Source organism: Salvia splendens, chromosome 15, assembly GCF_004379255.2.
Source record: "Salvia splendens isolate huo1 chromosome 15, SspV2, whole genome shotgun sequence".
Taxonomy (NCBI): domain Eukaryota; kingdom Viridiplantae; phylum Streptophyta; class Magnoliopsida; order Lamiales; family Lamiaceae; genus Salvia; species Salvia splendens.
This window is the reverse complement of record NC_056046.1, coordinates 485,435-498,166: the sequence shown is the minus strand read 5'-3', so window position 1 is coordinate 498,166 and position 12,732 is coordinate 485,435. Positions and strand designations below refer to the sequence as shown.

At 36.8% G+C, this 12,732-nt stretch overlaps 2 protein-coding genes across 5 annotated transcripts; one reads left to right on the top strand and one right to left on the bottom strand.

The window, feature by feature from the left end:
- The first annotated feature begins 1,663 nt into the window (after nucleotides 1-1,663).
- LOC121766362 (ubiquitin carboxyl-terminal hydrolase 25-like) lies at nucleotides 1,664-6,797 on the top strand. Of its 2 annotated transcripts, none has more exons than XM_042162638.1 (9): nucleotides 1,664-2,001; nucleotides 2,841-3,333; nucleotides 3,489-3,564; nucleotides 3,658-3,750; nucleotides 4,546-4,632; nucleotides 4,728-5,815; nucleotides 5,952-6,080; nucleotides 6,293-6,427; nucleotides 6,520-6,797. In XM_042162638.1, exons 1-8 carry the CDS (start codon nucleotides 1,818-1,820, stop codon nucleotides 6,396-6,398), a joined length of 2,256 nt encoding a protein of 751 aa, XP_042018572.1. In that variant the 5' UTR covers nucleotides 1,664-1,817; the 3' UTR covers nucleotides 6,399-6,427; nucleotides 6,520-6,797. The 2 variants fall into 2 exon arrangements, with proteins under 2 accessions (XP_042018572.1, XP_042018571.1); XM_042162637.1 differs by having other exon boundaries at nucleotides 6,517-6,797.
- Nucleotides 6,798-7,329: 532 nt separating this feature from the next.
- On the bottom strand, nucleotides 7,330-11,408 carry LOC121767350 (protein NARROW LEAF 1-like). Of its 3 annotated transcripts, none has more exons than XM_042163605.1 (6): nucleotides 11,198-11,408; nucleotides 9,902-10,507; nucleotides 9,432-9,575; nucleotides 8,997-9,237; nucleotides 8,078-8,578; nucleotides 7,330-7,994 (listed from the first exon to the last, which is right to left on the bottom strand). In XM_042163605.1, the coding sequence occupies exons 2-6, from the start codon at nucleotides 10,388-10,390 to the stop codon at nucleotides 7,573-7,575; spliced, it is 1,797 nt and encodes a 598-aa protein (XP_042019539.1). In that variant the 5' UTR covers nucleotides 10,391-10,507; nucleotides 11,198-11,408; the 3' UTR covers nucleotides 7,330-7,572. The 3 variants fall into 3 exon arrangements, with proteins under 3 accessions (XP_042019539.1, XP_042019541.1, XP_042019540.1); XM_042163607.1 differs by having other exon boundaries at nucleotides 11,203-11,408; XM_042163606.1 differs by having other exon boundaries at nucleotides 11,209-11,408.
- Nucleotides 11,409-12,732: the final 1,324 nt, after the last annotated feature.

The window sequence follows — 12,732 nt, the reverse complement described above, 5'->3', positions numbered from 1 at the left end:
CTATTATTAATGTTCTACAATGTTCCATACATGATGACTAGGATGTTCGGTTTCGATTATTTCATGTGTTAAAATAATTTGTTAAAGTATTCGAGTTCGAAACGTATGTTTAATTGGTTTTTGTGACGAATGGTATGATCCTCAAATTTGGGCCCATTAAAAGTGGAGGTTTTTGCTCAATCATTTCATTTTTTATATTTGTTGTTTATTTGTGTATATTGATTGTATTTGTGATTTTTTCTCCTTTTAGCAAGTGGATGATGGGAAGTTTGTCGTGTGTATTATGATTATGTGTTAAATTCATTTGCGTTTTGTTTTCATAAGTTCGTTGATTGCTTTTCTTTTATAGTGATTTTGGATAGATAATTTTTTTTATAAGTTGAATATGTATTTTTTTTGTTATGGTTTATAGGCTAAAGTAACTTTGCCAAGATATTTTTTGCCAAGATATTTTAAAGGGGAATTCATTTTATCAATAAACTTGCATTTCATCATCCCAGTAAAAACATTTTAAAATTGAATGTATGAGAATTTCACAAGAAAATCCTGGCTTTAGGACCAGTCAACCAAGGGCAAAATTTCATGTTTAAGATGATGGAAAATGAATTTCTTCACTGCATTCTGCATTTTTTACTGTAAAAGAAAACTTGATAGAAGGTCACCTGTAAAAGTTATACATTTGATAAATATATGTCTAGTATCTATAGTACTCCCTCCGTTCGACAGTAGTTGACGCGTTTATTTTTTGCACGCGATTTAAGAAAAATTGTGTTAAGTGAGTTAAGTAAAGAAAGAATAAAGTAGGAAATGTAAAGAGATGAAAGGAGAATAAAGTAAGAGAGAGTAAAGTAAATAATAAGAAATGTGTTAACTTTTACTAAAAAAGGGAAATGACTCCACTCCTATGGAATACCAAATGTCAAAATGACTCTACTACTATTGAATGGATGGAGTATTATACATCAAGAGAAGGGAATATACTTCATAATTATTTTCTTCTTCTTCTTAGTTTGACGCTATAGAGATAAAATAGTCAATCTAGTATAATTTTTATTTAATTGAGAAGCTAATATAGTAACTATAGAATTTTTTTCAGAAAGAGAGCAATAAAGTTAAAAACTATAAACCAAGCCCAACTATTGAGGCCCAAGTTGAGACTGTAGCTCTATGGGCCCACGATCCATATTCTCCCGCTCATTGAGTTTCCGAGTATTCAGATTCCAGTTTTTTCCTTACACAAAATTATCTGAATTTTGTAAGTATAATTCATAACCAATCCGAAATGTTTATAATTGCAACCGAAACAAATCGAAAGATCTGTAAAATTCGAGAAATTAAAAAAATCAAAAGAATATTTTAGTCATTATATATAGACTAGAAATATGCAAGGAATATAGCTTAATTTAAATACAAATGCTGTATGTATAGTATTAAATATAATTTGGATTTTAAAAATTTTCAATTAAATCCAAACGCTCAAAATTATTTCAATTTAATTCCAATAATCAGGATTTTCAAAATTCTCAACAAAATCCAAACAGTCAAAATTAATTCAATATGATTCGATTTGATTATTCGAATTACAAATATTTTCTATAATAACAAAAAATAATGACAAAGCGAGGAAAGAAAAGAAGAAAACCAATAAAAACTGAAAATAACTACTAATTGAAAACCTCCAACTCCAGAAAGAAACCCCCTCTTTAGCTCCCGATTCATTTCAATCGAGAAAAAAAGGAAAAGGGAAAATCCGACGAAGGAGAGCATCTGATGCGATCTCGGAGGTGGCGGCCGGCCAATGGTGCGGCGGCGCGTTGATGGTCATGCTGCAGATGACGTGGCAGCCGAGCCTTCTCAAGTCGCTGAAGCGGAGGCACGGCTCGCCGCCGCTAGGGCTCCGGAACCTCGGCAACACCTGCTACATCAACTCCGTTCTACAGTGCCTCACCTACACCCCTCCCCTCGCTAATTTATGCCTCCGCTACCTCCACTCCTCCGTTTGTACGCCTCCTCGTCTCTCTCCCTCTCTCTCTCTCTCTCTCTCTACATCTATGTGTGTGTGTGTTAGTGTTTTGTGCTGAGTTCCGTTTTGTTTCCATGTGTCGGTTGCTATTCTCCGTGATAATTACTGAATCTCGTGCATTTGGTTGTTATTATGGTTTGATTTTACTTTAATTTGATTTTTTAAAATCTAATTGTGGTATTTACTGTAGCGGAGTATAGGATTTCAGTTGGCAGTGTTTAATAATTTTGAAGTTATGCTTGTTATTTGGAGAAAAAACTTGATGCGCTCATCTAGATTTGTAAGATTTACTTTGGAATTACACAGTTATTGTACTAGTTCGTAGTTGACATTCAGGAGTGGAGCTGATGTAATTAATGTTATAACAGTGGGATACAGGTTAGATTTGTAAAGTATTTTCTAAGTAATTAGATTGAGTTTGCGTATATATTGTCGCTAATGGTCTGGAGGTGTGTAGTTTATAGGGGAATGAAGCTAGAAAGAGTTGAGATGGTATCGAGGCTAACTTTATAGGGAATTAAACTCAAATGGATAATAGCTGTTTATGACTAGAGACATTTTGTTGATGAGATGTTGAGAAGTAGAATTAAATGACCCTGGTTTGTCCTTTTCAGTGGCTAGAGCTTTCAATTGCATTTTTCATGATATTATAAATTTATTTTCATATAGCCTGGCCTCATTAATGGGCTATTATAAGATACTATAGTCAGCACAAATGTTCTCTAACGTATAGTTAACATAAGTGTTTGCCAATGGTATAATGATGAATAGTGGATACTTGAGACCAAAAACTTATAAACACCATAAATATTTATAGGCGACTTTGGGGCAGGAAAGGAGAAGAAGGGTGATTGTCCATTCTGTATATTAGAGAAACGAATTGCTCGCTCTTTGAGTAGTGAAGCAGTTTCAGATGCTCCCATAAAGATAAATAGCTGTCTGCGTATTTATGCTGAGCATTTTCGCACTGGGAGGCAAGAGGATGCACATGAATTTTTGCGTTATGTGATTGATTCATGCCATAATACCTGCTTAAGATTAAAGAAGTTGCAGCAGCTACAGCGCGGGAGAAATGGGACTGCCAATGGTGGTGATATTGCTGGGGCTGGAGAAACGGTGATCAAGGAGATCTTTGGAGGGGCGTTACAGAGCCAAGTAAAATGTTTGTCATGTGGGGCTGAGTCAAATAAGGTGGACGAGATAATGGATATAAGTCTGGATATTTTGCATAGTGGATCACTCCGAGAAGCTTTGCAGAAGTTTTTTCAGCCTGAGGTCTTGGATGGAAATAATAAATACAAGTGTGATAAGTAAGTATATTGCTTTCTTAGTTTTATGAACATGGATTAGTTTACTTGTCCACACCATGTTGTTCGTTACTCATATAACTACACCCACATATTTTGCTTTTGTTACTGCTGGTTTAAATTCTGACTCCCTGTCATGGAAACTTGTTCCTGTTTAGATGTAAGAAATTGGTCGCAGCAAGGAAGCAAATGTCGATTCTTGAAGCTCCAAATGTTCTTGTAATTCAATTAAAGGTATGGTAGTTACTGGGACTTATTTTATTTGTTAAGTTTGGTTTAGAATATTTGAATAATATTGTTTCCTTATCTTCTTTTTTTTATGGTTAGAGGTTTGAGAGTATATTTGGTTCGAAGATTGATAAGCCCATTGCATTTGACGAGATATTGGTGCTGTCAAGTCACATGTGCAAAGGAAGCAAGGTACATTACTGGATACAGTTTATCTATTCTTTTTCTTCCTCTAAGCATGAAAAGTTGCCGAATACCGAGACAAACTTGTAAATATGCTAACACCCTTCTTTATGTTCCTCTTTCATTAATTACTATTTCATGTTGCCAATCCTGTAAACTTTTTGCTGCACCCCTTGATACTCAAAAGTTTGTGCTGTACTTCGGTCATATCGATCTCGCACTTAATTACATCCTCTTTTATGCAATGGAGGGAATGCGAAGTTCCAATGAGTAACCTTTCCTGCACCTTTATAGTTCCTATATTTCCACCACTTTCTATTATGTGCACCTTTGGCCTAACCAGTTTGAGTAATTTAGCTGCTCTTCCACCTCCATTATATGATCTCACTGTCAATCTTCTTTTTTATTCTAAATAAATTCTCTCAGGCAACTTTTTTTTCCATTCATCTTCTCACATGATCGCATAATCTGGAAATTATAATTGGCATCCTTGAGTTTGCTCTGTGGACTGGATTCAAAGTCTTTATCATTTACCAGATAGGTCGTCAGTTTAAAGCAGTATCTTCACATTTGATTCAGGATATCCTTTTATTGTTTGATAAACATGGATTAAATTTATCATGCACTGATGAAATGTTTGAGTTGAGGCTGTTCTATCTGGAAACTATATCATTAGCTTTTTCATATGTAATTGAAAAATGTTTGGTAATTGATTTTCTTAGATAGGTGTGAAAAGAATTCAATTATCATAAGATTGTTATGTAGTAATTTATCCTGATTCACAAATGATGTCTTTTTATGCAGGATCAACACCCTGAATATAACCTCTTTGGTACTGTTGTACATTCAGGTTTCTCTCCCGATTCTGGGCACTACTATGCATATATCAAGGTCTTTTTAGAGTTATTGCATTTCTTCAAATTGATTTCTCTTGACTTTGGTTTGTAACCAGAGGTATATTAGTCTGACTTGGTTTGTATAATCAGGATGCGATTGGCCGCTGGTACTGCTGCAATGATTCTTATGTTTCAGTCTCAACCCTGCAGGAGGTTTTATCAGAAAAAGTGTATATGCTTTTCTTCTCCCGTGCAAAACAGAGGCCTAGGACTCAGGTTGATGCAGTGGTTAATGGATCTAAGAAACATGAGTCAAATGGCAATAAATTATCAACAATGCCAAACTCTGGTTCTACAGATAAATCTGTTTGTAACAAACAAAATTCCAATCATCTTCAAGAGGCCAACAAGTCAACTAATGGCAGTAGATCCTTTATCCTGAAGTCAGGTTGTGCAGAGAAACCATTTAGCATGAAAATTTCTGCCAATCATTCTAAGACTAACAGGTCAAATAATATCCTTAAGACCAATGGCACTAAGACACATACATGCCAAAGGTCTGATAATGTGGAGACCCCTGCTAATATGGGAGATCTATCCGATAACCAACCTGAGACGAGTAATATCACTTCGCTTCAGTTAAGTTCTTGCAACTCAACTGATGAACAAACGTCCGGTGCTAGTGTGAAACACGTAGACATTCAAGAGTCTTCAGGCCTCCACAGTCAGACAAGCGATTCAGTTAAATCTAAGAATGATGGTGAGTGCCCTAGTCAGCAGAGAACGCTTAGTGACTCTGGGAATACCAGTAAGGTCCTTGCCCATGGGAATATGAGGATTGTCATTCTTAAGAAAGAGCCCGTGGAGGAAAATGGACACATAGCAGCTTCACCTACTTCAGTCGAAAAGGAGAGAACTGAGCTGACAAGTGACAGTAATTGTATTGGTAAAATGTCAGCTGATATTCAGAGTACTGGGGAAGGGTTATCTTGTTTTCCACACAGTAATGGCAGTGGGCCTATGGCTGTGAACTCCTTAAAGAAAAGATTGTCAGAAGTAAATGGATCTGCTCACATGACTGACTCACAAATAAGTCGTAATTGCCAAGACTTACCCAATGGAAATATTGGGGCCTCTAACAACTCATGTGTGAAGAGGAAGATAGAAGATGATTGTCCGTGCATCTTTTTTGCCAAAGATGACCAATCTCGTGCAAGAGTGGAAGCATTCAAGGAATCGTATGTCCCTTTACTTGAATAATTAAGTAGAGAATTGAACTTTTTTCTAATTATCTCATTGTTCTGCTCTGAAAATGCATCATGCTTTCCCCAGGACTAAGTTCTTTTTACTAAATAATGTTTTCACATACCTCAGGATTGGGGAGGAAGCTTCCGTGATTCTAAGTTCATGTGGATGGTCCGAGGAAGTGCGCAGTTTCATGCAGGCAACAAAAAAGTTGTGTCAAGAAACAGGGAGTTCTGCACTGAATGACGACGAGAAGAAGTGAGCTCTCTTGTATTTATAATTTTCTTAAAATCCAGTCTTAATTGTTGCTTTGGCTCCAAGCTGGTTGGTTTCCATACTTGACTTTGTTTGTTGATGCATTTGGTTTAGTGGTATTTGTACGGGTGGATGTTTTGTCTTCTTCATTCTGAGTTTTGAGATATTCCTGCGAACACCTCATTAATATAAGTGTATATATGGTGGTTGAGCAGGAGCTTACTCGTTTCACAAGCGAAGAGAGCTTTTCTTTCTAAGGTTCCCAAATCACTGAAAGCAAAATTGGTTGAGCGTCTCAAATCATTTAGCCAAGAGAAGTAACTATCTGGAACTTAACTGAGCAAGACACGGTATGCTTCGCACTTCAATGTTTGATATAACAGTGTCTGTATGATCTTATGCATAGTTTGTGTTCATTTTTCATATTTTGGTCTTGCAGCAGTTTTGGCGAGAGTGTAATCTGTTCACATTCGATGAATATGGTTGTAAATATTTTGCGGATGCAAACTGAGATAACCCGGTTGGTTGAGTTATGTAAGTCTTGCCGAGGCGGCGCAGCTGCACAGAATTATTTTTGTCCGTAGCTCAATCCTCATTTTTGTCCGTAGCTCAATCCTCATTTTTATAGACTTACCAGTTTTGAATGCGGTCTGTCGAGGAGTTTTGGATGTATTGCAATTTTTAATGTTATAAAATCTACAGGCATCGTTCCATTTGGTTTTGGTTTTGGTGAACGTGGAGGGAGTTGTGTATACTACATTTGTTGTCGGTTTTTGTTCGGAGCAGGCTGCTTCGGTTCCAAGGGAGTGGAACCATAACCGACCTGACCCGACCATATCAACTGGAACTGATTATTCTGGTTCTGATTAAAACTGACGTTTTTGCTGGCTTTTTCCAATCTCCCCTTGTTTCTCGTTGGTTTTACCAATTTTCTAGTTTTTTTATGGTCTTGTGCCAAAATCGATAGCTTACCGCTGTTTCTAATGTGAAAAATATTAGAACTAGATCTGGATGGGTAGAATCATTAAGATGGTTTTGGTTTGAAAATAGGAACTGCCAGCTATGAATAATAAGATGGTTTCAGTTTGGAAATTATAACCACCAGTTTTGGTTAACCAGACATCCCTCGTAGTAATTGAGATAGCTGCTCAATCGATATTAATGATTGGTGTATAAACATCTTACCAATCAACCTAAGCTTCATCGTCAAATATGTTAGATTAAGTGGCCCTCGGACAAGCCCTTTCAACCAAAACAAAACAAAACAAAACATATGTTAAAATTAGTACCAAAATTCAATCTCATCATTTACATTTTGAAATAGAAACCAGCCGGCGGCCTTGGTAGCGACGGCTGAACACTTTTCTCTACCTACAACTTAATCCAAAAACAATGTCAGGTGGAGAGAGAGAGAGAGAGAGAGGTTACCAATAAGGACCAAAAACACCACCAAGAAACTGGACAATCATCAATCATAAAAAAGCAACCACTTTGGTTACTCCATCCCAGGTGAAGGTGCAGGCTCGGATTTCCTTCTCTTGGGCTCGTTCTCGACCAGCTGCAAAGAAAAATTTAGGTCCTGATCACAGGCGTTTCTCAAGGCAGACAGATTCTCAGAATCCACTCTATCTTGTCGATCATCGTGATGCATAGGGGGCTTCACATTGTAGCTGGGTATGAATTGATGCTCGAAATTTAGACCTGTGTTCGCTCCATCTTCCAAATCAAATACACTGCTTTCTTTGGGGGACGAATTTATATCCGGCCCAACTGCACCGTCCTCCAAGGGGATGTGTTGGATGTGGAGACCAAGAGGCTCGGATTTGTCCTTGGGGAGCATTACTTCAGGAGGCGATGAGTCCCCTGCGGTTGAACCAACCACGGTCATGGAAGCAGCTCTTTGTTCTTTAACTGCAACTATAGAGATGCAAAGGCAATAAAAGATTAAGATGACATGGATAAGTCAATATTCTCAACTTTTAAAACAAAATAATATCAACCTCTTAGTGCTTCATCAGCAGTGATCAGATCAAGTTCGAGGAAATTGAGAAGCCGTCCAAGATCAACACCACTTGTCCAGTTTTCTGGAGGTTGACCGACTTTTAGCTTAAGACGGCCCCTATTGGCAGTTCCACCCCAGATTATCCCGATTGGTCGTGCTTTCTCACCATTTTCACCCTTCATTATGATGAGACTCCCACTATCCCCTTCAAGATCAAATGTTTGTTGGTTCTCACCAACAACTAGAAAATCAGTCAAAAAACATATCCCTTTTTCATCATTGTACTCGAGAGCATATGCCAATACAGTTCCAGTAGTCAAACCAGAACTTCTTCCAACCTTCGTTACTTGCTTTCCTACAAGACTATCAATTGTGGACTGTAAGTCAATGGTTTTGACATTTCCAATCTCTCCTATCCCCTTCACAGATGTAGTTACAGAGCTCATGTCAAAATCATCTGTGAACGGTATAAAGGCACCATCCGCTCTTACAAATGTCTCTGCATAAATTCAGAATTGCATCATTCAGTTAACTTAGAGGTTATAAATAAACCCAAATTATGAGGGGTGATTAAGTTCAGGCGGTAAATGGAAGAAAGGAGAGGGAAATACCAACAAGGCAGCAATATAATCTCATCAAACAGCAGCAGCGAGTGGAATTATGGATCCAACATCCAAATGTTGCTAGTCTTAAAATGTAGAATATACTACTTAAATTCCTTTCAAAATAAATCTATCTTCTTAAATTTAATTTTTGTTTGAACTAATAATTTTATCAGTTCAGTGACTTGATTAATTAATAAGTAACTTATTTTTCACTTTGTACTAAGTAAACCACTTTTTTCTAATTAATCATAGTGTATCTATTCTTCCAACTGAATGGGATCTGATCTAGCGAATAGATACAAAATATATAACCTGGATTAATGCCAGCAAATATCCCAAACCATAAATCATCTCTGATGAATGAAGTTGCTCGCTCAACTGCACCAAGATAAACCCCAGGTCCAAGGGTTGGTGGTAAAGGATGAAACATCTTCTGATTTGGGTAATCTAGATCAACTGCAACATGGCGATTTGTGAGAAAACCAACTTGTCTACTGCCTGTTTGACTCCTTACAATAGCACCTAATGTTCCATATGTCTCCTGGTTTGCAACCTGATGATGAAAATTGCGGTGAGGTAGAGCATTAGCGGAAAAAATGAACAAGAAACGCAATCTAACATTGTCCAAAATTCTTCATATTAAGGAAAAAGAGGGGGGGGGGGGGGGAAGAAATAGAAAGTTTTCATTTTAACATTATTATAGCATCCTCCTAAGGTAATGTCAAGCGGATGAGATTTTTTGAGTACCTGAGAGCCGGAACCAATACAGGGATCACTCCCGCGCAGATCATCAACAATCTCAGTATATAATTGTTCTTTAGGTGTAGGCTCTGGCGCACCAAAATAAGAAAATTCCACCACATCCACATCACACCAGATGCCCCCTGGTCCCTGAGCAGAGAAAAATATCATTTAGATATCAAGAATTTGCATTAACGCTCAGAAAGTAACTCTTCACCATACATCCCTCCTCACCCCTGAGGCATCTACTCTTAGTCTCTTACTATTTCAAGCATGCTGATCCTTCAAACTAAATAAAAATAAAACTTAAAAAAGGACATTGCAAAAGAGAAAAATAAGGTAAGGAGTGCCAACTTTAGATCTAACATTCTCCTCAAACTGTTTATTTTTACTTTTTTAGACAATGAGAAAATTTTAAGCAAGCATTTTCAATGAATTGAAGGTTCCAAGCCAAAAACATAAGCATTTTCTTTCACCTCCAAAGCAGTTGGCAGACACTGGAGTGGCGTAAGCCATTGCTTGTGAACTTTCCTTGATACAAAGACGAGTATAGCTGGTATGTTTGTCAAAACACCACGTCGAATACGGAAGCCAATTGCTGTGCCAAGACTATAGCAGCGAAGGATTTTGCTGTGAAAGGCCCTAATTGTCATGAGCTCCAGCAACGTATTTGCTCGCTGACCTTCTGGCAATGGTCCAATACTTTCAGGTAAGACAGTTTTCTGTAGGTTAGCAAAATAGTTTGCCCTCTCTTCAGCATCATCTTTTATTCGACAGGGCCACGAAAAGTATGCAGCACTACTCTCACAATGTTGCCCCCCTGTTGCGTGAGGTTGAAGCGATGATGGGCTTAGTGAAGTGTGGAAGGAATGATTGCAACTGTACTTTTCAAGATCCAAAGATGATTCCTCCGACGGTGTAGAGCCTGAGCCTCGGGCTCTAGAATGTGACCTTCCTTGGTCCATCTGTAGGTATACTTCAGAGAGATGATTCGGTTTTATGAAGTCAGAAGGCCAATCTAAGGAAAACTGTGCTTGTTCCAGCAAACCACAATAGTTGGTCTTCGTTGTACATCAATGCACCTGAAATATTTTCACACAGAAAGTAAATGATTATCAGACAAAAATAGCAATACAATTACAACCACAAGTAGCTGTAAAGCAAATTCTTCAAATGATATTATCCAAAATGGAAGCTGGCATCATAAGTATGCACAAATAATGATGCTACCATATTCATTGGATTGTATTTCTATACATGCATTTACTTATACACTGATCTAGTGTATAATACGGTTATCATACATATATAAATCAAGGAACGGAACACAGAAACTGACATAACCTTCAATGAAAATGCTTGTAAATCAACATACATTTACGACATATCCATGACTATTTGAAATGAAGTGATGATTCATTCTCTTCTTAAATCAATTTTAACGTTGAAAATGCTTGATCAAATACCTAATTCTCGCCTTAGTAGTTGACATTTATTCCTAAATAGTAGTAATACTTAGCATCTTTGGTGCGCTCAGCCTGAATAAATTCCTTTTCATGTACAATCGACCTCCTCGATTCGCACTACAAATCACCATACCTTCTAAACACACACACACTCGATCGACGGCTAACAGACGTACAAAATTAATCAAACTTTCGCACTTTAACGTATTTTTGCAGACTCGTTTCTGGCTGAATCACTAACTAACACCACAGCCACAGCCTAGAATAGCAACAGTAACGTAATGAAGGAAAAGAGAGGGTTTCAACCGTACTAATACCGATGGCGGATAGCTGACGATGAGAGAGGCGGGGAGGAGAGCGGCGTCAATAGCTCGTGGAGATATTCAGCTCATCTTCATAACGCTCGCCGAAAGCTTCAAAAACAAACGATCGCCGGCGTACGGTCGCCAGTGGCAGGAGCAGACGAGCGAACTGCGGAGGTTGGCGAGTGCTGATTTTGGGAAAGTGAGGCTACGGGTCAAATATGTTAATTACGAATTTGGGACTTAAGTGAGGAGGCTTCTGTAAAGTAGGCTACGGGTCAAATATGTTAATTCCATAAAATCTGGGGTTAAACTGAGAATAAAAAATATGCCCACTCACATAAACATGTATTGTGCGTCACTTTTGAGTTTCGTTGGGTTATTTTTTATTGATTAACTTTAATTCAGCTTGGATTAGTTTTTGGATAAGATAATTGATAAATATCACATTTATCTTCTGGTTTATCTTGAATTCATTCATTTTATAATCTCCAAGAGTTTGAATCAAATATAAGAGTCAGGGGCGGACAAAGTAAGAGCCAACAAGAGGCTTAAGCCCTTCTCAACTTTTTTTTTCTTATTGTTTTCTGTTGCTAATTTTTTGAAATTTTCACAAAAATCATATTTAGCTCTTGTCAAATTAATACTATTGAAGATTAAATAGTTGGAGATTGAATGATAGTAGAAGGGGCTGAAATGAATTTCCATTTGAAAGATCTACAGATGCAAATGAAGAATAATCGATTACCGTGGCTTTGGCCTTTGGGAAAGAAGATGACATAACTCTCAAAGTAAATAATGCCTATTTTATGGAGTACTACTAATAAGTTACTGTTTTTTAAATAGTGCAAATTGAGTTTTAAAAGTAGTGCCAAGGCGTGTCTCACGTTATAAAACTGGTTACTTCAATTTTGTAGGTTTACTGACTAATTCATCTTTTTACTCCTTTTCTTTTCAATATAATAAACCAAAGGAGTATTTATTTTATAACAATTTTTAATATTTACTTTTAGTAGTATAATTCATCTTTTTACTCTTAGTTTTTTTTAATTAACTCCTATATAAGGGAGGAAATTACAAATAAACTCATATACTATAGATAGGGAGGAAATTACAAATAAACTCCTATACTATAGATATGAGGAAATTATTACAACTGAGGTTCTCGAACTCGACACCTTATGCAATAATGTCTAAGCTCCTTGCCACTAGGACAAATGCTCTGGACTGGATTGAATGTGTAGTTTAATTCATATAAGATGTTGTGATTGATTGAGAAATAATTGATTTTTACATAAATTTAAATTTAAGATGTTATGGTTAGAGTTTGAGGTGTTTCGATTTAAATTTGAGAAATACTTATACATAGTATAAATTTTTATGATAAAATTAATAATATTTGTGTGATGAAAATTAAATGTGAAGTCCATTACCAGGGGAAATAAGATAATTATTCTTCGACGAATGAAAAAGAAAATAGGAATATGAGACAATTATTTACGGATATAAAAGTATATATTGTGCTCCTTCTATAATTTT